The sequence below is a fragment of the Desmodus rotundus genome, chromosome 3 (genome assembly GCF_022682495.2).
Source record: "Desmodus rotundus isolate HL8 chromosome 3, HLdesRot8A.1, whole genome shotgun sequence".
In the NCBI taxonomy this organism is placed as follows: Eukaryota; Metazoa; Chordata; class Mammalia; order Chiroptera; family Phyllostomidae; genus Desmodus; species Desmodus rotundus.
Window position 1 is genome coordinate 124,872,398 of NC_071389.1, and position 25,631 is coordinate 124,898,028.

The following is a 25,631-nucleotide window of genomic DNA, read 5'->3' on the forward strand; positions in this document are numbered from 1 at the left end:
CTGAGACTTTGCTTCGGGAGAAAGCCAGATTGCGTCAAGGCTCGGGACCTCCAAGCTTGGCAGCCCCAACGAGCCCAATAGCGGCTGGGGCACCCAGACCTTGCTTAGGGAGAAGCGTCTACGCGCTTCCTGGGCATTTCCTAGCCTGTTCCTGGGCCGCCCCTGTGGGAAAGTTGAGTGTAGATTTATCCACTCTGTCCTGTGTGGTTTCACGCTTTTTCATTCTCTATCCCCCTCTTACCTTACCTTCAGATATTCTGAAAGTCTGACTTTCTCTAGCAAACACAGGGAGGATAAGAGAAATGACGATTTACTAGCCCCCCCCCCCCCCCGCCCGCCAAGAAACTCACAGCAGCAAGAACGCCTTACAGACTTGAGGACATACAAAACAACTCCTAGCTACAAACTTAGTTATGTCGTGGAGCTCTGTCAGCTTGTTTATAAATATGCGTCTTAAGAGCTCTAAATTCCCTGAAAAACATTCGGTGTCTTATAAATGAAAGACATACGATGCAAGCTCTAGAGTGCCTTATACCAGTAAAGGTTCGGCGTCCAGAGGAAACTACAGGGAAGCCAAGGAGGACAGCTGCCTAGCGAGTCCTTCCCAGCCCTTACCTCAGACCCTGGTGGTCTGAGGAGTGGGTGCAAGGTGTCACCAACTCCACTTAACATCCCCCAAAAGCCCTTGAAATGCAAATCTATTATACAGAATCCTGTGTATTTTGGGACATGTAACCACATGTGCCTATAACAGAAGAATAGCTAAGGCAAACTCCCATAAGGGATGCTTAATCTGCAGTTTTTGGCAAGAAGCTGGGTCTCTGGTTGCCAAGAGCTTCATTTAATGGATTTTGAGAGCTTGAGATGGAGTTTATGGTAATATACAGCTCTAGCCAATGGTGCATTAATAATAAATTTAAAATAACTAGTTAAACAACAAAAATTAAATGATTTCTGGAGGTCACAAAAAAAGAGCAGAAATCGGATGAGATGCTGTCTCACCTTCCCTGAGACATACCTGGGCTTTTTCTGCCTAATGCTTTGGCTATAACCTTCTTGGAAAATGACCACAGCGTGTTGGTAAATACTTTCAACTACTCTATCCGGAGTGGCATGGCATGACTCTTGCCTCCTCAGCAGGCTTCCAAAACTTTCTCTTAATCCTCACTCTTTACCTCAATGACCCTCCCCAGCTCCAAACATCACCTTGGTCAGTGCCCCAGGAGCCAGCAGCAGGCAAGTAAGACCCAGTTTATTAAGTGAAGTTCTAATTCGGATTGTATCTCAGCAGGCTCGGCCTGGCACCCTCAGGGGACCACTCCCCGTTTTGCTCCACCTTTCTATTTCATCTCTGAGAGTATTGTCCATCTCTTTCCATGAGAGAACCTGGCTTCTAATCCCAGGATTCTGCTCCCTGTCTTTCATGTCAATCAAGAAATCTATGAGGAATGAAACTGCTATGCCTGCTTTTCTCCTTTGCTTTACCGATGGGCAACACTTGTAGGAGGAGGTGGTGGGTGATGGTGGGAGTCGGAGAGGGGAAGAGTTGGGAGCCATCAATTTCTTTGAAAGCCTAACAAAACTTTGGACATCCTAGGATTTTCGCACTTTCAGATCTCTGGGTGCTGCTGTGTAGCTACTGAAGTTTCTTCACATCTTCTTGATAGGAATGAAGTGCAGTGAAGGAATGTGCAGAGTCCAGGAAGCAAAGGGAAGAGAGTTAGTAAGACCTATTGCAGATTCAAGTCTCCACTTCTTGGAAACAGTTTTCTCTTCATGCCCCTGGCAGCATCAGATGCTACCACAGTGGAAAGACTATTTTGTGAGATGACTCTGATGCTCTGAACTGGTTTGTGGTTGTTGCTGTTGTTATTGGTGCCAACTCCCCCCTTGGGGTGGGAGATATTTGGGGTGTTTTAGTCAAGTTTTCTTCATTTAGTTCCCTTTAGAGTCTAGAAACAAAGTAATTGAATAAATTAAACTATTGAAAAGTCTTCTGAAATAACTATTTAACTCCTCCCCCCCCACACATAAAGGTAACTTCAAATAAGTCAAACTCAGATAAGAGATTGCCTGTCTATCAATTTAAGTTATTTATTATACTTTGAAAAAAAATTCTCAAGGTCTAAGCGCTGTTTTCAATGCCCCCCCATGAGAATGTATTTTGGGAAATGAAAAATATCTGGAGTACGTACAGCAAAGCAGCAGCTGAAGCAATGTGTGGACCACTCAGTTCCTTTCTCAATTTATTGAAAGAAATGTCACACTTATGTAGTGATACTGTAAATGTCAAGATGGGATTGCAAGAATTTTAATCTTAGCACTTTCTTTTTGTGGGTGAGTTTGAGGCATGTTATCAGTAAGTAAAGCTGGGGAGAATGCGTGCTGAATCAGATCAGCTCTGCCAACCAAAGTAGAAAAGCGAGGGTCTGGAGGAGGGAGGGGAGGCTGATGGAGGGAAAACTCTCATGAAAAAGCACTGAAATAATTGAATGTCATGTATGTTGGCAAGAAGCCAGGCGGCCTCCTGTTTGTGTGTGCGCTGTTGCTGTTTTCTTTCCCTGGCTTCATCTTCAACCTTCTCACAGCTCTGCAGACTGAACAGACACAGAAACATATTTTGCATCGAAGCAGCTCAAGAGGTTTTCATCAAGATAAAAACATGTACACACACAAAGAAATATTTAAGCTTTTCTTTTAAATATATGTCCCAATCTGTCATCATCTACTCTAGAAAATACATCCACAGATTAATATATAACTTTGTCACATTTTTGACGCGTGTGAATTCTAATTTAAAAAACCATTAGCTGAATTTTAATCAATCCTGTCAGCCTCTCGAGTGTACTGTTACAAAGCTCTCAAGTGTAATAGATTAGATTTACCTGTGATTTCAATAATAGTATTTTGGCATTTCAAAAATTCACAGGATCTTTTCAAAAGCTATGCTTGTTTTTGAATTTCAACTTGTTTCAGTAACAGTTTTTTACATATGAGTAGTTGCCCTTAAAGAAATAGATTTGAATTCTGTTATCCTAAAGGATCCAATTGAAATGTAAAAATCTAACACGATTATTTCCCCACGTACAAATATTTTGACCTAACATTGTTGTTTGTTTACATTTACTATAGATGTTGTTTACATTTTCATAGAAAGTTATTTTACTACAAATATTAAAACTCATAATTCAATCGTGATCATCTTATCACCTTTTATTTCTTGCTATGGCTGTCGTCATTGCTCCAGAAAGTTCTATTATAAAAGACTGTCAAAGTTAGATCTCTTCCATGACATGTACCTTTAAAATATACACAATTAATCTAAACTGTACTAAATTTATAATCCAGATTTTACTAGAAATTGTTAATCTTTTACCAATTACACATCTTCCGCTATTTTATTTGAGGTAGGAATTGGTTAAAGTTCTATGCAATATATTTTACATACATTTTCCTGCTGGTTTACTAGCTATGTCTTAAAGACAGCTTATTTTCAAAAAGATGTGCATACACATTCACGCGTTGAGTTTTCACCTTTCCTGAAAGAGCATCTCCACGTAGGTAGAGGCGAAATAACATAACGTATGTTTCTCCTTTGGACTGGAATTATACAATGTGAGTGTAACGTCCATGGTCATTAAGCAAACCCTACCAAGGTAGGAGGTATGGCCAATAGACAAAATCAAGGGTGGTCTAAAGAAAGAGAATCAGGTTCTTCTCCGGGTAGACCCCCACCTGCTGTGCCCCACCCTCGCCCACAGGCGCCCGTCCCCGAAGGAGGAGAGGCCAGGGTGTGGAAGCCCAGGCAGTGCGCTTAGAACGCTCCTCATTGTAAGTAGCTGAAAACCATTCCCATCTAGCTCAACCTCTTTTCTGTGGTGCTATATGAATTCGATAGGAAAAAAAGAAAAACACACAATACGTTTATTACACCAAGGATTATTCAGAAAATAAAAAAAAAAAAGAGGGGAAAGGGAGCCAAATCCTTTATTTGGAAAACATTAAAGAACTTTAGAAAAAGGTCAAGGTTAATGTTCACTCACTTTTCCCTTCCAACCTGCCCTGCCCGCCCCCTGCATTATGGATTCCTGATGTGAATTTTGATGGGTTTTTGAACTTGCAAAGTGTCGTAAGTAGGCTTTCTAGGGTTTCGGAACAAAAAGCTGTCTGTGGCTCGCAGAAGGCAAGCCGAACTCCTGGGATGGCTCTCCTCGGGGTGCAGGCAGTAGCCGGCGCTGCGAGCGGCGCCCCAGCGGAGCGGACCGCGCCCTGGAGCCTGCGCCCCCGCACAAAGGCGGCTGCAGCTCTGCCTCACGCCACAGCTTCGCGTGGGGAACTTGTGCAAAGGCTGTGCGCTGAGCAAACTTCCGGAGGCAACTCGAGGAGTCCCCTGGCACCCGCGAGCCGCCTCCTGGTACGCACCTCGGTGAAGAACCACCCTCCTGGGGGAGCAGCCCGGGACAGCCCAGGTGGGCCTTTGGGGTGAGAGTTGAGTCTCTACGTGCCGCCGGGTTTGACCTCAAGGCAGTAGGCGAAGTCACCTACGACCGGGAAGACGCTGTGGCTAAGGGCGCGTTTGTGGAGGGGTCTCCATTCTGAGCTAGAGAATGAAGCTTCGCTTGTCCTGTAAACTTGAAAGACATTCGACGACTACAGAAAGAACTTAGCGGTTAACCCATTTACTGCTAATATGTCATCAGTAGTGCTTTTCTTCCTTTAAAGTCTAACTGTTGGGAAAGCAACATATTTTAAGCTTTCCATCCAAATATTGATATTGGCAAATAGATCATCCAACCGTCCTCTGGCGAGCACAGCGCCCTTTCTGTTTTACGCGCAGGCAATCAGAATTAATCCCTATCACAGACTGCTGCAGATTTGGGGGATAAAGCAGACTTGTAACTCTCTTTCACAGGTGAGTGAGTGAGTGAGTGAGTGAGTGTGTGTGTGTGTGTGTGTGTGTAAGCCGCGCACCCCTCACGTCGACCTGTCTTCCAGAGCTGAAGAGCCACTCTCTGCGTTTCGGCCCGACTGCAAGAGGTTCCTAGCGGATACGGTAAACGCCAGGCAGCGGTCCAGTGTCTTAAGATCTTGTTTTACAGCTCGAACTTCTTAACCTTTCCTGGATATTTGATGTCCCTTTTGTTAAACAAAACTGACGCGCACTACCTCTGGCTGGGTGGCGCTGCCACAGGCGAAGACAACTGCTGAAAAGGAACCCTCCGGACCTCGGCGAATTACATCATTTTCAGTTCCCAACTGGTGCCCCAAAGGGACTTTGTTATAAAGTCACAACAATTAAACACTTCCCTACCTTCATAGTTTGCTTTCTGAGATCACAAAACCTCATGAGTGCCAGTTTAGTAACTTCAAATATAACAAGCGATTGAAATATTTACTGCTATTTTATCAAATAATTCAGCGAGCATTTTTTCAAGTTACCAAAAATAAAAATGGCTTTAAGTATTTCATTTATATTAGGTTTTCCTATGAAATTTCAACCACTTATGCGATATGAAAAAATTATAATAAACACAGTTCTCAAGAAAACTTCCATTTTAAAAGGAACTTGTTTGGGGGAAAATCTCTCTAATGCAATTACTTGTGGTGAATCCATATATTTCCAATAAAGTTTATTTTTAATTAATGTTAATGAGAGCATTTCTTTTACACTGTGTTTGATTCACATGTGTTGGGGGAGGGGCTTGCAGTTTTATTATATAAAGAATTTTTCAATAATTGAGTTGAATTAAGCAAAATCTAAGTAACTGATTATGCTCTTTTGAGTAAGAATGCCCTTAAATCTTGCACTCTTTCTAATGTGATACAACTTTGAATACTGTGTTAGTGTTTAAAAAGAAATATATACCTTTGCAAAATGAACAAAGAAACTTTATTAATGTAAGTTTCATTTTTTATGAAATAGAATAGATTTATGGGCAATGTCTCATTTGAGCTACATAAGCTTCTTTGGGTATATCCAACTGCAGTTAGGATGTTAGGTATTAACCCTATGAACTTTTAAAAGCTTTTTGTGACTTGGGAGATGGGGGTCCTACTCCCAACTCTGTTACTAATACATCAGTCTGTTTAACGTGAGACAAATACAGTTCCTTATTAAGATCTCAACATCTCTTGTTAAAATATTCTCATTATAAGCAATATATTGAAAAAAAGACTATATCCAGGTGAACTGTATAGTATATAAGGGTTTCCATACAAATTTTTAATCTCTAGACATGAGCACTGTGGGATCCTGTTAATCACTAAAATTTTTTTTTCTTCAAGTATCATCCATTAAAGGTAGACCTTAATTATGTTCCATATTTTCACCATATACTCAGAAACTGTACTTCTAAAGTTTTACAAGTATGCATCCTTAGGACAGTTAGACACAGCTCAAAATAGAAGAAAAATTTGAGAGGCAAATATTTTTGGAAAAGGTGGAATGATGGAAATAAACCAATGGAGAAAAACATGAAGTCAAAAATTAAAGTTGGAAAATAAATATAGGATTGGGTAAACAATGCTCGTAAGGGTCCATACATTAAACATCTGAGGGTATTTTGAGTCTATAACATGATTTAGTTGCTTAAGTAGCTAAAACAAAATTATATTACAGTAACAAAAGTGAAGAAATATTGGATTCTCGCTACACAAAGTATTATAGCAGAAATCTAGGGAACTGAGAAGTGCTCTAGAAACTACTTCCCCAGAGAGAAATTAATAACTGATCTTTCCTAGTATGCAGTGGGTGAATCAAAGAAGATTTGGAAACCACATGATGCAAAGGATGGTTAAGGACAAATGCCATATGATCTCACCTGTAAGTGGAACCTAATCAACAAAACAAACAAGCAAGCAAAATATTACCAGAGATAATTGAAATAAAGAACAAACTGGGAGGTAGGGGGAGGGTGATAACCAGGAAAGAAGGGGGAGGGTTGTATAAAGGACCCATGGACAAAACCAAAGGAGAGAAGGATTGAGGGTGGGAGGTGGGGTTGAGTGGGGCAGGGGAAACTGGCGGTGGGAAAATGGAGACAACTGTACTTGAATAGTAATAAAAAAATGCAAAAAAAGAGGAATTAGTGAATTTTAACTAAGAGAAGACATTCAAAAGAGTGATTAAATGTATTCAGCTTAGCCTTAGAAATAGGTGGCTTTGCTTAAGATAGAATATAGTGGGTTTCTTTAATGTAAAAGCAAGCTTTTTAACAATGAAAGTTCTCTATAACTAAAGTGCGCTGATTCTCAAAGCTTCACCGTACCAACGAAAGACATTATAGAAGTAAATGTGGTGCACTGGTTTCTTCCAAATCAAAGCGTGCGAATGATTCCCTAAATACTCACAGTAGCATTACATCTATGAAATTTCCTTTATACAAAAAACTGCTGTACTATTAATTTCCAAATTAGGATTGATTTTCTCTAAGTAAAAAAAAACCCATTTTTTATCACACTTTGCCTTAATTATGATACCTGAAATTAAAGACTATACTTAGAAAGCAAGTATTTTCTGTCAAATATCCATAGCAACATTCTGACCTGCCTATATTTTTATTATCTACATAACCTTTTGATTACTCCTGGATGGCAAGTTTGGCTAACTGGTTACACACAGCTTTTATGTAAAACATATATGTATGCACACCTACTTCATCTATAGCATCAAAAGTGTAGTAAAGTACAGATTAGATTCAGGCTCACAGGGTTTGAGTCCAGCTCTACCACCTGCTGGCTGTATGATGCTGAGAAAAGTGTGTAACCAGCCTATGATTTAGTATCATCTTCTACAGAATGGGCTCTGAATGGTATCCATGCCCAAGGATGAGAGTAAATATAACCACAGTTCATGTATCCAAAGCACTCAGGAAAGTGGCTGGCATGTTACAAGCATTTCTTGTTTACTCTTATTATGATTTTTAAAATTCACAATGGGAAGGATATAACAGAGATTATGAACATGGCAAAATAGACTCATGGTACTATGAAATAAAAATTGACTTTAAAAATAAAAAATTCAACTAATTAAGAAAATAAAATATATAATTATTTCAGAGATAAAAGAGGAGAAAGGATCACATATGGGCAACAAAGCCCCATGAGGATTCTATGGCTTGGGGTGTATGTGCTCGTCTAAGGTAAGTGTGCTTGCCCCAAACCACTGTGGTTAGGCCGTTAGGTATTGCCCCTAAGAATTTTCGAAAGGTTTTTGTGGTTTGGAGACTGGGGTTCTACTCCCAGTTTTGTTATTAACACATCAATCTATATGACCTAAAATAAATAGAGTTCCCTATTAAGATCTCAACGTCTTGTTAAAATTGTCTCAGTTTAAGCAATGGATTGAGAAAAGACTATATTGATGTTATTATTATTAGAAATATAATTCATATCAATTAAACTATGCTGTCTCTGGGAGGCTGCTATGGACTGAATGATCGAGTTTCCTCACAATTTATATACTGGAACAATCCCCAATGTGATGTCGTTTGAAGATGGGCCCTGTGGGAGGTGATTACGGTGACATACCCGCGGGAGAGTAGAGCCTTCACGATGAGATTAAAGCTCCCATGAGTGGATGAGGGCACACGACGTCTCTCCCTACCAAGTGAGGATGAGACAAGAAGATTGCCTTCTGTAAACCAGGAAGGGGGCCCTTTCCAAGAACCCAACCTTGATCTTGGCATTCAAGCCTTCAGAACTGGGAGAAATAAATGTTTGCTGCGTAAGTCACCCAGTCTTTGGCATTCTTTTAGAGAAGCTCAAGCAGACAAAGACAGAGGCCTTTCAAGTTTTGATTCTAACCTACTCCAAGTAAATAATATAGAAATGAGCTTTTTACAGCCATTTCTAGCTTAGAGGACACGGCAGAGTGCACCTTAAGGCCTCATGGAACCCACTCCCTGGGAAGTTGAACAGCTTGATCTGAAAATCACTGTATCAATACCCTTTTGAGGAAAGCACTTACAAGGAGATCTGCCGATGTCTACACTTGAAAACAGCTTCCCTCAGACTGAAGAAGCATCAGCATATGAAATCAACTTTCAACAGACTGAAAGGCTAATGCATCTGTCATTCAAGTTTTCACCCACCTAACACTAATAACAATGAAAAAATCAGTGTACCCATTGATCAGGGACATTGATGTAAGTAACTTCATTGTTATTTCATATTTGAAGTAAATCAATATTTTCCCCTAATCATGTGTATTTTTATTTTGATATAATCTTCATAATTACTGGTGCTAATGTTACCTGAGAATCCTACTGCCATCCTATTTTTGAGAAGTACATAGCAATTTTCCAGCCGGTGGCCACACCTATGACCTAAAATCTGCAGGCTGGAGAGGTCTCAGTGTCTCTTATCCAATCCCCTTTCCCCATTATATTTCCTCCTTATTCCCAGTCTCTTCACCAGGCTCTCTTAGTTCTGTATAATAATTAAGTTCCTGGATTGTTCTGTTCTCAGTGCCCTGGACACCTCGCTGGTATCTGTCTCCAGGTACTTATCCAGGCTGTATCACTTGCCTAAAATGCTTTCCTCAGTAGCAACTCATCCTACAAGATCAGTTAGCTAGAGTATGAAAACACCCTTTCCCTGTGCATGCTCATTTAAAATTAATCCTTTCCATGCCCCAAGCACTTTTATAGCCCCTTTAGTATACTAAACATTTTTCATAGTGTTGTTTATTGGGTCTAAATTAATACTCATTTTTTAAAGTTAATTTATATTTATCAAGATAATACATTTTTTTGTTCTTAAAAAACAGAGCAGACATTAAGAAATCAAATCAAGGTAAGAATATCCTTTCATCTTCCTAGAGAGAAGGTAAGCCAATATTTTCCTTTGAAGGGGGAGGGTGGAGACGTGGAGAGTCAGAGAGAAATGAAGAACGTGAGCCAGTGTAGTCAATTAACTAGCATCTGCTTTGGGCCCTGGTAGTGGAAATGTGGTTATGGGTCTGTTTTGGAGTATGAAGCATTGCTCACAGGGTTCTGGTGCTGAATTTAGTCTATTTTTTGTTTAAAAAAAGAAATAGATATTTTACTTGTCAATAGGAAAACTTAAGTTAACATTTTATTAGAACTGTGTGCCTTTCAAAATTCCAAAGTATTCTGCACACTGTCAGTAGAGGATGCTCAGTATGTGTCTATTTGAAGCACTGAATTCTACTGCCATTTCAAGGCAACTCAAGAGAATCTGTTTTAAAGATCTTCTAAAAATAGGTTTCCATCTTTTCATGGAAATACATCCCAAATAAAGTTTGCAGGATTTATGCATTTTTTTGTTTAATTTTGGAATATTGGTCTAGAAAGGTACTCTGTTTCGAGACACCATTTACTGAGTGCTTATGATGCCCAAGGCACTGAATCAGGGGCTTTACGTATACTTTGGCACTTAATTTCATAGCACCTCAAAATGTTTATTTATTTATTTTTAGAGAGACGGGAAGAGAGGGAGACAGGGAGGGAGAGAAACATCTATGTGAGGGAGAAACATCGATCAGTAGCCTCTCACACAGACCCATAACCTAGGCATGTGCCCTGACCCTTCATTGTGTGGGACAATGCCCAACCAACTGAGCCACACCAGCCTGGGCAACTTATAATCTTAATTTAATGATAAGCAAACAGGCTCATAGAATTTGCGACTTGTCAAAAATGGCCTATCAGTGAAGGTTAGAACACAGGACAATTAGATTGCAAAAAGCATGAGTTTTTACACTTTCTTCCATACGCATCATATCAAAATATGTACTGAGCAGAATGAAATTGCTGTGCTGATTTCTCACTTTGTTCTATGGATTATATTGAGTTATTCCAAGCATTGGTTTCACTTTGAGGCTAAGGGGAAGTACATGGCTCGACCAAATTGGGACAAGCCAGAGAAGATGAGGGACAGAACTACCCTTACTACGTCGTCTTGTAATTTTCGGTTGATATGAACTTTGGAGAGATATCTTGAATTCCGTAATGTGAGAGGAAACCTTAAATCCACATCAAAGAGCAAAGCAGTAGAGTTAGTGTTTATTTTATCTGGAATATGCATAGTTAAATATTACTAATAGTTACACATTTATAGATGTCAATCAGAAGTCATCTTATTTTATGCCTTTTAAAATTTTTCTCTAAGACATGTATTTTAGGAAATAGTATACCTTAAATTTTCTCTTATTAGGTAATGTACTTTATAATTTCATTTGATTAAAAAAGGATATATTGGATTAAATAAAATATATTAATTTTATCAATTTCTTTGTACATTTGTGATGTGGCCATTAGAAAATTTAAAGTTGCACTTGTGGCTTACATTATATTTGTATTGTACAGTGATGATCTAGACCAATTCTATAAGGATCTTAAAATAAGTTTGAAAGTTTCTGGTATAGCCTTTGCAAGAGAAAATTTTCATAAATTCCAGTGATGTATTAAAAAATTGTTTTATATTTACTCACCTGGTTGACGCTGGTAAATGCATTCAGGCCTCCACGAGGAAAGCCTGGGCTTGAAGCGTTTTCTCACCTTTGCTCTTGCAATGTAAAAGTGGTTTTAAAAACATCTAAAAGGGAGGAATGCTATGAAGATTACATTCAGTGATGGTAAAAATGAGCCTTGAAATAAGGGAAAACTTTACCTGCGGTAATGGTAATTGGTTCACTTTTCTCAAAGCTTCATGGAAAGGATCTTTCTTTTTGTAGCGCCTTGGCTAGGTACTTTTCAAAGCCAATATGACAAACAAGTGCCAGAGAAGCCCTCGCTGGAACCTCCCAACGTTACAGCCAACACGGCCGATTGGGGCGCGAGCTCTCTTCCATTCTGCTTAATTCATTCTTGTTTATTGAGCTCTAAAGAGTCCTCGTGATCCCTTCCCTACAGTGGCCATTCCGGAGCTACAGAGGGCGGATACCCTAACCTGTGGGCAGGGATAGAAGTTATAAATAAAAAGCCACATGAAAAGTTCAATTTTTGATTTGGTAAAGTTGCGGCTCCTAGGAACAGAAGATCTACGCGATACTTGGAGGAAGGGAAGAACGGTGGTTGGGCAGTGCCGCATAAAGCACGTGCGGATTACATGCTTGTAGACATTATACACACCCTTGTGATTTTTAAATGTATTATGTTCATTTACGTAACTGTTATTGGTTTGTATGTTTTATGCCTTAGATTAGGATGCCAAATAGAATATGGGTCCCATCAAAAGATCCCATTTATGTACAGTTCATATCATGCCATTTGGAAAATGAACAGTTATCCATATGTAAAGCTTGACACAACACAGGCTACAAGGTGAGTGCTAGTGCCAGTTCACATCAGCAGTTACACAGAAGATCTCAACCTGACTTTATAAGATGGTCTGTTATTAAGACCAAATTTTTTAAATATAAATTTTATTAATATAGTTAAGTTCAATTATGCCATCTTAAAGTCTAGAACTGAACCATGATGGAACTTATCTTTCCTTATTTTGTAATATGCACTATATTTAGCAGAATAAAAGTTTTCTTTTTAAAATAGGACTTGTGTGCCTTATTTCCCGTGGTCACTGTCTTTTACCTGTTATCTCACTGATTATTTTCTGCACCCATACACCCGGCCTAAGTTACCTCACAGAGGGGCCTCCAGATCAGTGCTGTGCCATCGCAATGCAACATTAAACATATATAACTTAACATTTTCTAGCACTAACATTTAAAAAAATAGATGAAATTATTTTATAACAACATTTTATTTAAGCCAGAATACTGTTTTAATATAATCAATATATAATTATTAGACAACTTTGCATTCTTTTGTCATACTAAATGTTTGAAATCTGCTGTTTGGTACTTCATATCTCAATTCAGACAAAAATATATTAAAAGTATCCTGTAGGTGTATGTGGTTAGAGGCTAATGTCCTGGACAGCATAGGTCTAGACTGTAGTTGTTTATCTGCTGGAAAAGGTTTTCCCTGAATCTCACAGTCATCAACGACAGAAAATGCTTCATGTAGGTAAGTAAAAATATAACAGTAGGGAGTGGATTTCATTTTACACTGAAATGGACTGTAAGACTAGCTAACCTTTTTGTGACTAGTTATTCTATAGAATGCCCAGGGGTCTTCTTCCCCTAAATTAAAGTATATTCACTAGCTGACTCACTTTCTACCAGTAAGTAATAAATATCATAAATCTGGATGGTGAATACTCTTTTAGCCTTTAAAGATCATGGAAACTGCATTTGGTAGAAAATATGATAATAAAGGAAAAACAATATAACAGGAGGCCTTATCCACTCATTTAATCTTGATTAAGTGAATGACAAATGATATTTTTTAAATGTTTATTAAGCTACTTATTATAGTTCCCTTGATTATAGAATACTACCAGTTAAATATTATCAAAATATATCCTATATGTTTAATTTTACTATTCTAAACTTTATATCAATGCTGCCCAGATTTTGAGATAAATGAGAGGAAATATGAGTGAAGTATGAAATAACAGAAAATCATGGCAATGGCCAACTGAATAACTGAACAACATAACCAAGGAATTTAAGAACCAAAGCTTATTCTGCTGAGGATGTAAGGATTTAAATTTAGACAAGATCTCTTAAAACACTGGTATTTATTGTTCATTTGCAATTATAATCTCAAAACATTTTATTCCTATCTGTACCTTCCAACATATTTTTTCTAGTTAAAGTGCATTCTCCTTTGTTTTCTCAAAACAAAACAACAAAACAAAACAAAACAAAAACCCATGACAACTGAAAACTAGTTCCTCAGAATCCCAGTGCATTCTCTCTTTTGCCTCTAAGGTAGAGCAGTGTCTAGAACAATGCTTTGGCCATTGTTGTATTATTCTGCCATTTAAAAAAATACCTGTGTGCTGTGCTTTCAACTAATTTATGTGCACAATAAGAAATGAGGGTTTGGGATGCTTCCGCAAACACCCACTAAGATCTCTCACAATAAACCACATGCACAAAGGCCAGGTCGGCAGACTGACTGTTGGGAAGGTGATAGCCCCATAAATCAACATAGTTAGCTCTCAAATCAAGACATTTTAGAATCTTCAAATACCCTACCTAACACTTTCATCCACCTTTTTATGAACAGTGACTCACGTTACCACCTTATTAGAAGTTAGCTATGATAGTTGCTGAGACAGCCCTGGGGGAAGAGGAAAGGTAGAGAGGCGAGGATGAGTTGGGAAGGGGGTGGCAGTAGGACACAGGGTGCAGGAAAGGACAAAATGTCACTTTAGGTCCTATGAGTATATTTGAATAGTAGCACTGCCTAGATCCATCACTATGAATCCATAATTTAGTCAAATAAATGACAATTTAGGTTCACATTGTTTATCTTCCTAAATCTTAGAGACACATTTTGCCCTAATGTTGGCCCAAAGAAAGAGAAGAAAGACTATCTCTTGTTTTGGTTTCTTTCAGATTTTATTCCATTATTATAATTTAAAAATAAATAAAATTTAAAATGTATTTAATTTAAAATTCATCTTTTCTATTTTCACAAACACAAATATACTAGTATTAAAATAAGTTGGAACACAGAGATTTTTAAAATCATCATTTGAAGGCTGACACAATAAACAACGCTACAAAGAATTTTCAATTTAACACCATATATATAGAATATATACAGAATACATATACATATAAAATCATCTGAAATTTAAGGAACAGTAATACTCATCATCTTCCTCAAAATTAATATTATGAAACAATTATACAGATCACAGAATAAGGAAACTATAAATTAAATTACTTTTAGGCACTAAAACAGTTTAATCATAAGCATCTCACCTCTCATGCTAGCCTTTTCACTTAATTGATTTGGGTATACGAACCATGAAACTCCATCAATATCAGCTTTAATGTGGCTTTCTCCTGCAGCGTTCACAATAAGCTGAGATAAAATAATTTCTATCATCACATTATGTTGGCTTGTGGGTTCTGTTAGTAAAAGGATGGCATAACAACAGGCTTATAAAGCAGCTACACATGGAGCTTATGTTCCAAAGCTCAATTTCTAGCCCACAACATCTGAATCTAAGTTTTCTACATTGACTGACAGCTCAAGGTTCATTAACATTTCTGTCTCAATCAAGTTAAAAGAAATTTATAGGTTTGAAATGCAATAGTGCTCCAAAAGTAGATGGGGCACACACTAAATAAATGCATCTCTAAATCTGCTTAGCCACATTTAGATGAAATATTTCATTAAAAAGTAGAAAAAAAGCGGGGGGGAAACTGAAGTTCACTGGATCCTATTACACAGCAACACACTGAGAAGTCACTGGAGAACTTAGCTCTGTGAAAAAAGCCTCAGATTCAGGAGAGTAAAAGATTCTAAGGGGCATTAAAGGTAAATGCAGCATTTTGCACATTTTATTTACATATCATTTTATGATATCTCAGAATATTAACGACACAATAGTATGAGTTTCATAAAACTGGTCTGTCATTTTAGGCAATATATTAATATTATGACATGATAAGGTTGAGCTTTGAAAATATTTTTAAATGGTAATTTTAAGGCACCTGAACAAAATTTAAAATGATAGAATATTTTGAGTCAGTAGAATAATGTTAATGAACAAAAATTAGTATCTACCTTTTATAAATAAGTGACATACATCTGAATAAAAATTATACAGAAAATGTCTGATTTATCAAATTGATAAATACTAAAGTTTGTGTTTCATTTTAATTTAAATAGAATATATATTTTCTTAACATAACTATAATCTATTTAAGATGACAAAGTAAGACAAGAAATGAAGGCTATTTTCATTGTGTACTCTAAATTACTTTATATATCAATTTATCTTTGAAATAGTTAATTGTAATAGTCTGGTCAAGTAGAGTTTATTAATATATTATTTATTTATTAATACTATAAAGTCAATAAAATATAGTTATGTTCTATTATGTATATAGTATTGCAATTTATTATTCATAACAGAAACTCTCTTTAATATACATAGCATAAAATTGTAAAGAAAATAAGAAATTGAATATGCAAATTCCACTGCAATAGTTCAAAAATTCATTTCTGGAGGCCATTTTACATGAACATAGGAACAAGAGCAAACCTGTATTTTACAGAAGGGAAATTAGATAACTCCACCATAAAGCAAAATTAAGAAATGTGTGTAATAATACAAATGGAATACAGCATCCTAACACCTTTTATCCAATTGGTAACATGACCAGATTCCACAGAACTCTTGAAAGAAATCAAGTGCCATTTGCTAAACTTGAAGAATTAGTTTGAAGTTTTTGTCTTCTTTTTGCCACTTCCCCATCCACCACTGAGCTGTACAGGATTGTCACGGAATGATAAGCGTTCTTTCTTAGAAGGTCCTGTATTTGTTATCATTGGTGCGAGTATTCCTTTAATTGAAAAACCTAGACAGTGATATTAAATGTACACTTTCACTGTACTTGATCAAAATAACATATTTTAAAGCAATATATTTGTCAATAAAATGCATTGCAGAACTATATGGTCTTTGACGTCTAAAAAAGTATATTGATTTTCTATTTTTGTTTGCAAAATAGTATAATCAAAGTTTTGTATAAATTATATTTAGGTTACATAAAAGGAACTGACCAAAAAAAGTTAACTAGCTATAACAGTTTTCATGTGTTTACAATTCAAATATCCCCAGCATTTCAAGGCTATGAGATAATATATCTTCTTAACATTTAGATATTTAAATTTGTTTATATTTTCACAGTTGAAATTTTTTGTAATTGCTTATATTTTCATAAATGTTGACTGTGTTAAGATTAGTTTTAGGAACAGTCTGACTGAATTAAAAGCTTCTTCAGGATAAAGAATTATTGGTAAAATGGAAAACACATTAGATCTAGAACCTAGAGATATTTCTGGGTTCTAGCCTGGCTGCATGTAACGCAGCTTTGTAATTCCCGACAGGTCGTGCCCTTTCCGAGCGATTGTTTTGTAAATGAGGGAGAAACACCTGTGCCTTACAGGGTTGTTGTGAAAACTGCTGTTCTGATTACATTGTAATGGTAGTAATATCTGTGAGAGTGCTTTGTAAACAGGTGCTATAAAATGGAATAAATTATTATTTATATTCAACAAATTATAATTTCTCCAGAGAAAGGTAACACCAATTATTAGAGGATAAAAACAAATGGCAGTTGAAAGAATGGGACAGTGGATTAGGAATGTTTTTCTCAGCAAGACCCCAAAACACTGTATCAATCTCTCTCTTTTCCTCCTCCTCCCGTTTGTTGTTGTTGAGAGAGATCCTCTCTCTTTTCCTCCTCCTCCGTTGTTGTTGTTGAGAGAGATCTCTCATTCTTCCATCCCGTGCCCCCCTCCGGCTTCCACCCTTGCTCCCACCCTCCCCCTTGGTTTTGTCTGCTTTGAACTTTAAATCTCCTGAGGAGTAGGCAAGTGCACAGGGCTGTGTCTGCGGGGAAAGGACTGAACAGCACCAGGGTGAAATACTCCTGAGCTCCCCTCAGTGCTGGCTTCAGGCAAAGGGTCAGACCACGTGACTGTGACTCTCCATTGTGATGCCTTCGTGCTTGAAATAAGTTTAGAGGGAAAACATACATAACTCTTTTTTTTAATTAATAATTTTCTAACTAAAATTTTAAACATTTAAAAATATATATCCAAATAGGTTAGGAAACAGACTTTTTGTGGAAATTGGATATAATTTCAAATTTGGTGCAATACGATGGTGAGTGTTGATTTTAAAAGTCCATTTTATATTTAAAAGCTCTTTTAAAACAGAGTATCACATTTTAATTTTAAAACTATGATTAGGAAAATAAATACAAAGGAGTTAATGAGCCTCTATAAGGGAGCATATTTTACTTTTAGACTACAAAGAGACCGTTACTGAAAAGCAAGAAAAAATTAAAAGGTACTGCTTTAGAAAAGGGTATGCTAGGCTCAGAGAGCTAATGCCTATGGCACAAGTCTGTAACGGAGTTAGAGACAGACCATAGCTCAGGAGTTTAGAGACCTTCACAGCTGGCATTCCTGAAGGCATTCTCAGCAAAGAGAGGAACAAGTAGGAGGTGCCAAGTGGAGTTGGCTTTCATGGGCCAGCCAGATTTAGCCTGCATTAAGCTACTCCCTGTCAGTCAGTCAGTAGTCCTTTGTAAAACTGTAAGAATTCTTTCGAACAACAGGAATATTGCTGGTGCAAAAAAGCAAGAATTTCCTAATGATAAAATAGTAGCCTATAAAATGGAAGAAAGCATGCTAAAAGCTTATCCACTTTCTGTTTACTAGTTACATATTGGAAAAGTATTCTTTCCAAATAACAAAATGGAATGTGGACTTTGGTCTTAAAAAAAAAAAAAAAACCCCGTAACAACCTTGCCCCAGCGGTAAAAATTCTTTGATGAATAAACTATATCCTGGATAGCAGGTAGTACATATTTTCAAGTACATACTAGTTAGGGAGAATGCTGGGACTGGAGGGATGAGGGAGCTGGGAGGTCTGAGAAATGAAGAGCTATTGGGATACATTTAGAATTCAGATATATTCATTTAAGAAAAAATAGACATCAAAAAAGAATAAGTGGATTTTCACAAATGACTAAAACAAATATTCTGTCCCAACAGAGAAAGCGAAATCAGGTTTGACGCAAGTGTTATTCAAGGTAATACATAGAAATAAGTATGCATTTACAAATATAATTCAATAACAGTGTATTATTGACTCATATTTTTGATGAAAGAATCTTCATATTATAAAGATGTATTATTTAATGCCTTTATTCTTAATATAAGCTTTTATCAAAGATGGCAGTGACATGGGAGAAGGGTGGCACTTTCTGGACAAAGTATTAGAATATTTATAGATAATTTCATATGCTCCTAAAACAATTATTTCAAAAAGAAATAAACTAAATTACATTAAAACAGCTTTTGTTTTAGACAAAGTCCTAATTCTTAATGGTTTTTCTGCATTCTAAAGGGTTTTTTATTGACTACATATTTACGGTATGACACAAGTTTTTATTCTAACATGGTTCTGTTGTCATTATTTTGAAGCTATTAATGAATCTTCAAGTCTTTTTGTACTTATCCCCACGCAACCCTATATTTAAAAGGTAGTTTGTGAGTTTTTAATTGTTTAGTGTAATTCCTTCAGCAAATAGTTATTATTTAAGAATCATTGTGATATTACAAAACAACTTTATAGCAATTTTGAAGATATTTTTAGTGGAATTAACATGTTGTAGAAAACTAGTGTTTAAGTTGCATAAAAACATATGTGAATATATTGCTTAAAAACAATATTATAGATGTGATTAAAAGCCTTTATTTTATTGTTTGGCTACGTGTAAATAAACAATTTGAGCAGTAATCAATGTAGCTTATTCTCTCATTGCATTTAGTGAGACTCTTTATTTTTTTATCATATAAATTCTTGAACCACCAGATATATAGAAAATAAATTGAGGAGTGAAACAACACATCTATAAAAGAATCACATATTGGCATTCATTGCAAAGCTATTACTTTGTACCATGATTACTCTAGGAAAGAAAAAAAGAAGCAATTTAATACAGTCAATGTATAATCATTCTAAAATTACTTACCCACATGAAAATACAATAGTGAGAGAATCGTGCCTCAAAAAATTTACATTAGAGCTAGACCTACTGATGTTGTCCTGGAATAAAAAAAATTATGGCTAAAGGAACTGTGATAGTGTTTTCCTCTTTCCTGCCATATTGTTATAGATTTTATGTTTCTTTAACAACGGTCTGCTACATATTTGCAGGTAAGCATACCAGTCAACAAATTGCCTCTTACATATATGCTGAAAGTGGGCCTTGATAAATATGCTTCATCTTCCAATAAGTCACTTTTTGCCACATAATCTGTGTTCTGCTAAAGATTTGTTCTGGTCCTTTAAATTCATTTTTGTTGTTAAATCCTTGGTTCTTTAACAAATGTCAAGGTCTTTATGTGCTGTGTTTTGATAAGTAATTTAATATTTAAAGTGCTTTGAATGACTGTCTTGGTATGTACAGAAAAAACTTTGTTAAACAGGTCAAAATAGAAATTTCATGAAGTATAGTAATACGTCATTGGATTTTCACTGATACACATAACACTACATGTATGAATATAGAAATCATTTCAAAGTCCTTCCCATATTGTATTGCTTAACAGCAGATACAGCATAAGAAAAGCATGGAGAAAAAAAATTCAACATTTTAATGAAAGTGACCAGAACAAATTTTTAGCAGCAAAGCGTTTACATCAATTTAAGTGCTATAATTGAGTTACGCGTGGCCCTTTTGAGGTTGAGGTAGGTATTACAGTGTTCAAGTAACAGTTGCTTTTTAAGGCCATTCCCATGTCCAACCTTAAGTAATAACGATCATTTACAGTGAACTTCAGGTAGATAGTTTAACGTTGAGGATGAAAACAAAACAAATAACAAACAGGTTGTTTTTATCATATTCAGATTTCCTCATTGTAGCATGGTGATTTAGCTTGTTTTAAAATTGTTTTCAAGTTTTTTCAGTGAGTAAGTTTTTTATATAAATTATAAAAAGATTAATAAAATATCTCTCAAAATCCCAACTGGACAATCACATTTTCAGTTATTTTTCTTACCCAATATTTAAGAGACATATAAATAAGAAAAGTTAGGTTTGATACATTTGAAAGTCACAAAAATATCCATAGTATTTGTTTTTGTTGCTCAAAATCACAGTAACTATGATTCCCTTAAAAATCAACATGTGTGACATACTAGTTTTATCTAGGTACACTTATTTTGGAAAATAATTCCTAATAATGAAAGCTAATACATAATATATATAGTGGCAAATTTATTTTGGTAGATGTTGTATATAGTTTTACTTTGGTAGATGTTGTACATAGTTTTACTTTGGTACTTTGTGTATTTTGATTTTTATAACAGCTACCATTCATATTTGATCTATAGCCTTTGAGGCCTCCTTATAATATGCACTGCTTTCCCAGTTTTTATTACTTGTAACACACTCTATGTTTATTTCTGCTTAAAGACACTTAGTGGCTGTATACACACAGACAAGAGTGACTAGAATGTGGTGTTAAAAATACTCTCTCGATTCTAAAACTTCTGTGGTTCTGACACTAATATGGTTCAACTCTGCTTTCTTTTTTTCTAAAGAAACATTTTTATAGATTGATTTACAGTTGTAAAATCTAAATAGATGTTGTGATTTTTTTTCATAACTAAATTTGCCTTCTCCCACATGGGTCTTAAGTAAACTAAACTCTTTTCATTGGTAACTATTCTATATAACTATGGTTATTACAGTTCTGGGGTTTCCCACCAAGTAGTAGATAGTTACAGAGTACAGTTCTTCCTTATCCACCGGGATGCCTGAAACCACAGATAGGACTGAACCCCATATACACTATGTTTTTCCTGTATGTACATACATTTTCACTTAAAGGAAGCACTTTATGGCTTCTCTTCAGCATATCCCAATTGCCAGCATCACTATTCTAGCACTCAAGGGTCATTAGTAAGTCCAATAAGGATTACTCGAACATCAGCTCTGTGATCCACCCATGGTCGATCTGTTAACCAAGACGGCCACTAAGGGGTGAACGGATCCATGTAGTGTATACAGCATGGATAAGCAAGTCACAGAGATGCTTTGTGTCTTGGGCGGGACAGAGCAAGACAGAGTGAGATTTCTTTATGCTACTCAAAATGGCATGTAATTTAAGACTGATGAGTTGTTTATTTCTGAAATTTTTAATTTAATATTTTCAGACTGTGGTTGACCATAATAACTGAAACTGGAAAGTGAAACAACAGGTAATGGAAAACTACTGTATTTAAACTTGTAAATTGATGAGGAAATTCACACTGTAACTCAATAAGAAGTTACGAATGAAATTTAACACTCTATCAGCTACCTAGGTATCCATTTTCTACTGAACACAGTTGGTTCTAAAAATCAGGTCCTATGTCCCCTTAATCTTGTCAGTTCAGAGAAGGTCTATCCCTAACTTCTCCAATTATTTTTTAAAGTGTTTCTTCTTTGGAACTCTGTTCAATTTCATTATATTTACAACTATGTTTCCATATGTATTTATAATGAAAGAATAATGGCATAAATTATTACCCTTCATATGCATAGTCCTTTGAAACAACCCAGTACTTATATAACACTATATTTTAATTTCTAATAAACTTGTCTTACCTCAATTTTGCAGGGTAAATGGTTAGCAAAAATATGTATTCTAAATAAATCCCCAAATGTTTATTATCTCTGTGCAGCTATTCTTTGAAATTTAAATATTTAAAACCAAAATTAGATTTTCAAGATCACTTGGGGGCTTTGAAAGCTTTAATTAAAAAATCTTCCTTTTATATGTACAAAGGACACATGGACAAAGCCAAAGAGGGTAGGTTCAAAGGTGGGAGGGGGATGGGTGGGGTAGGCGGCTGTGGTGGGGTGGAAATGGAGACAACTGTACTTGAACAACAATAAAAAAAATCTTCCTTTTATTTCCACATTCATTCAACACGTATTTGTTTAGCGCCTCTTGCACAGCAGGCAGGGTTCTATTCTGCCTTTCAATAGCGCTTTCCTGTCAATTTTCTTCCATGTGCCAAAGAATATTAGTAACTATCATGTTGTAGTTGCTTTCCATTTGATGCTATTCTCATTAATCCCATCTTCACCGTCCTCATATGGAACTTGTATTAAAAAGTGCTTATTTTCACATTCCCAGATAGTGAAAACTTGTAGATAGGTTTCCCAAAAACTTTTCATGGAAACTTTCATTATCCCTTTTCATGCTTATTAGTTCATAGCAGGGAGACATTTGGCAACAATAAACATGACTAGCCTGAGGAGTTATTACATTATTGCACTTCAGTTTCATTCACTTGACAAATGCATTTCACATTTGACCATACCTATTAATTTTCACACCACGTTAGCTAGTATAAGAAATGGGTTAGAAAGCAACAATAACCCCCACCAAAAGTCAAATAGTTTATATAAGAAAGAAAATAATCATGAAGAAGAGGCCTAGAAACTAAAATATTACATTTGGAAACATGATACTTTAATCTACTATCAATAGAGCACACATGGAGCCTGTCCTCAAAATGTTAAAATGTGTTTTTAAATAAATAATAAATGCAGCTGACATATGTACAACTAGTTCTCTCACACAAATACAGTTGAGATTTGTCTTTCTCTGGATAATGTCATGTACTGGTGAAACTATTGTTTCAGACCTATAACGTTATTCTGTGGTTACTAATAATTGCTACATTTAACTGGGTCTGGCATCATTGTTGACTGTTTCATCCAACTGTTTCAGATCTTTGAAAATAGGCAGCATCAGTCTGTTAAAGGGCACGGATCAACAGTGGGTGCCCAGTAGGTAGCAGACTTTTAATATTTACTTACTAGATGATTCTACCATCCGTGCTTTTGCTCCTATAGGAATTAATTTTGACTATCCAGTTATGGTTGCAGGAACATTTGAGGGCTGAAGTGTATGTAATGTTAATATGTTTATTTAATTGTCAAACAGTGGGACAAAGACCTACTAATTCTGCATATTTAAAGCTCCTGCCTTCCCACCTCCAAAAAAAAATTGAGAACAAACAAAAATATATCAAAGTTAATGGTTTAAACAATAATGAAGAATCTTTAAGTTTTAAAATTTACCTTATAAAAGTTCAACTCTTGCTGATAAAAAATTTGAAAAAATAAATTCTATGAGATATAGCTCTAACTTCTTTACTGACATGTTACTAAATGGGACCATATCAAACTAAAAAGTTTTTGCACAACACTGTATGGGAGAACGTATTCTCCAAAGATATATCTGTTATGGGGTTAATATGCAAAATTTAAAAGAGCTTATACAACTCAACACCAAAAAAAAGAGCCAGTCTAGTTAAAAAATGTGCAAAGGACCTGAATAGACACTCTCCAAAGAGGACATATGGATGGCCAATAGACATATGAGAAGATGCTCAAGGTCCACTAACCATCAGAGAAATGCGAATTAAACCACAATGAGATACCATCTCACACCTGTCAGAATGGTTACCATCAATAAATCAACAAACAAGTGTTGATAAGAGTGCAGAATAAGGGGAATCTTCCTGTGCTATTGGTGAGAATGCAGACTGATGTGGCCACTGTGGAAAACACTACAGAGCTTCTTCAAAAATTAAAAATGGAACTGCCTTATGACCCAGTGATTCCACTGCTGGGAATATATCCAAAGAAACCCGAAATATTGATCGGAAAGAATATATGCACCCTTATGTCTATTGTAGTGTTTTCTTTAAAGATTTTATTTATTTATTTTTAGAGAGGGGAAAGGAGGGAGAAAGAGAGGGAGAGAAATACCAATATGTGGTTACCACTCACATACCCCTTACTGGGGACCTGGCCTGAAACCCAGCCATGTGCCCTGACTGGGAATTGAACCAGTGACCTTTTGGTTCACAGTCCGGTGCTCAACCCACTGAGCCACACCAGCCAGGGCTGCAATGTTATGTACAATAGCCAAAATCTGGAAACCGCCCAAGTGCCTATCAGTAGATGAGAGGATAAAAAAGCTGTAGTACGTTTACACAATGGAATAGTATTAGGCCATAAAAAAGGAAATCTGACCTTTTACAATAGTATGGATGGACCTGGACAGTATTATGCTACATGAAATAAGCCAGGTACAGAAAGACAAGTACCACATGATTTCACTCATAAGTGGGATCTAATGAACAAAACAAACAAACTAAAAAACATAGATACAGAAAACAGCCTGACAGCTATCAAAAGAGAGACTTTTGGAGCTGGGTGACAAAGGTGAAGGAATTAACCAAAAAAAAGGAAGAAGGAGAAAAGAAAAAAAGCTGATAGATACGACAGCATGGTGATTACCAGAAGGGGATGGGAGGAGGTAGAAGAGGGTAAAGGGGAGAGAAATGGTGATGGGAGGAGGTGACTTTGGGTGGTAAATACACAATACAATATGCAGATGATGTATTATAGAATTGTACACCAGAAACCTATACAATTTTATTAATTAATGTCACCCCAATAAATTTATTAGAAAAATAAAAAGTATATATAAAATGTAAGAAAAATTAAAAAATAAAGCAAAAAGAAAAAGACAAAGACAGATTTTATTATATATAAAACAAAAATGTTTAACTTGGCCAAAATTATTTACAAAATCTTACCCATACCTTATTTTTATCTGGGAAAAAGTATGTAACATCTAGAGTAGGACTGACATTTGAACCTTTTAAATGGGAAATCTGATAGTCAGTTTTTACTTCTTCTGCAATAACACTGCAGCAATTGGTATAGATAGTAGTATCACAGAGTCATTTCATTAGAGGATTTTGTAGGCAAACACTTTCATTTATATGTATGCCAGTTGATCAAAAGTATGCCAGTTAAAGTTTAGCATGCACTGTGGGAGTGGGGGGGAGTGGGCAGGGCATGGGAGAGCATTGGGGAAAAATGTGAGACAACTCTAACTGAACAATAAAAATTTTTGTAAAGAACAATAGCCAGAGGGGAGGGGGGAGGGGACAGTGGGGAGAAGGGTTTTCAGGAACTA

At 36.2% G+C, this 25,631-nt stretch overlaps 1 protein-coding gene across 6 annotated transcripts in view; it reads right to left on the reverse strand.

Moving 5' to 3' along the window:
• Positions 1-1,876: 1,876 nt before the first annotated feature.
• The window catches only part of LRRIQ1 (leucine rich repeats and IQ motif containing 1), a 242,786-nt gene continuing 219,031 nt past the window's right edge, over positions 1,877-25,631 (reverse strand). For 5 of the 6 annotated variants that reach the window (XM_053921021.1, XM_053921016.1, XM_053921018.2 and 2 more), the window contains one exon: positions 15,774-16,414. In XM_053921021.1, the coding sequence (XP_053776996.1) occupies positions 16,272-16,414 (143 nt within the window). In that variant the 3' untranslated portion in view covers positions 15,774-16,271. Of the gene's footprint in view, positions 1,953-15,773; positions 16,415-25,631 lie in introns of those variants that run through there. The other variant, XM_053921022.1, reaches the window with a different exon arrangement.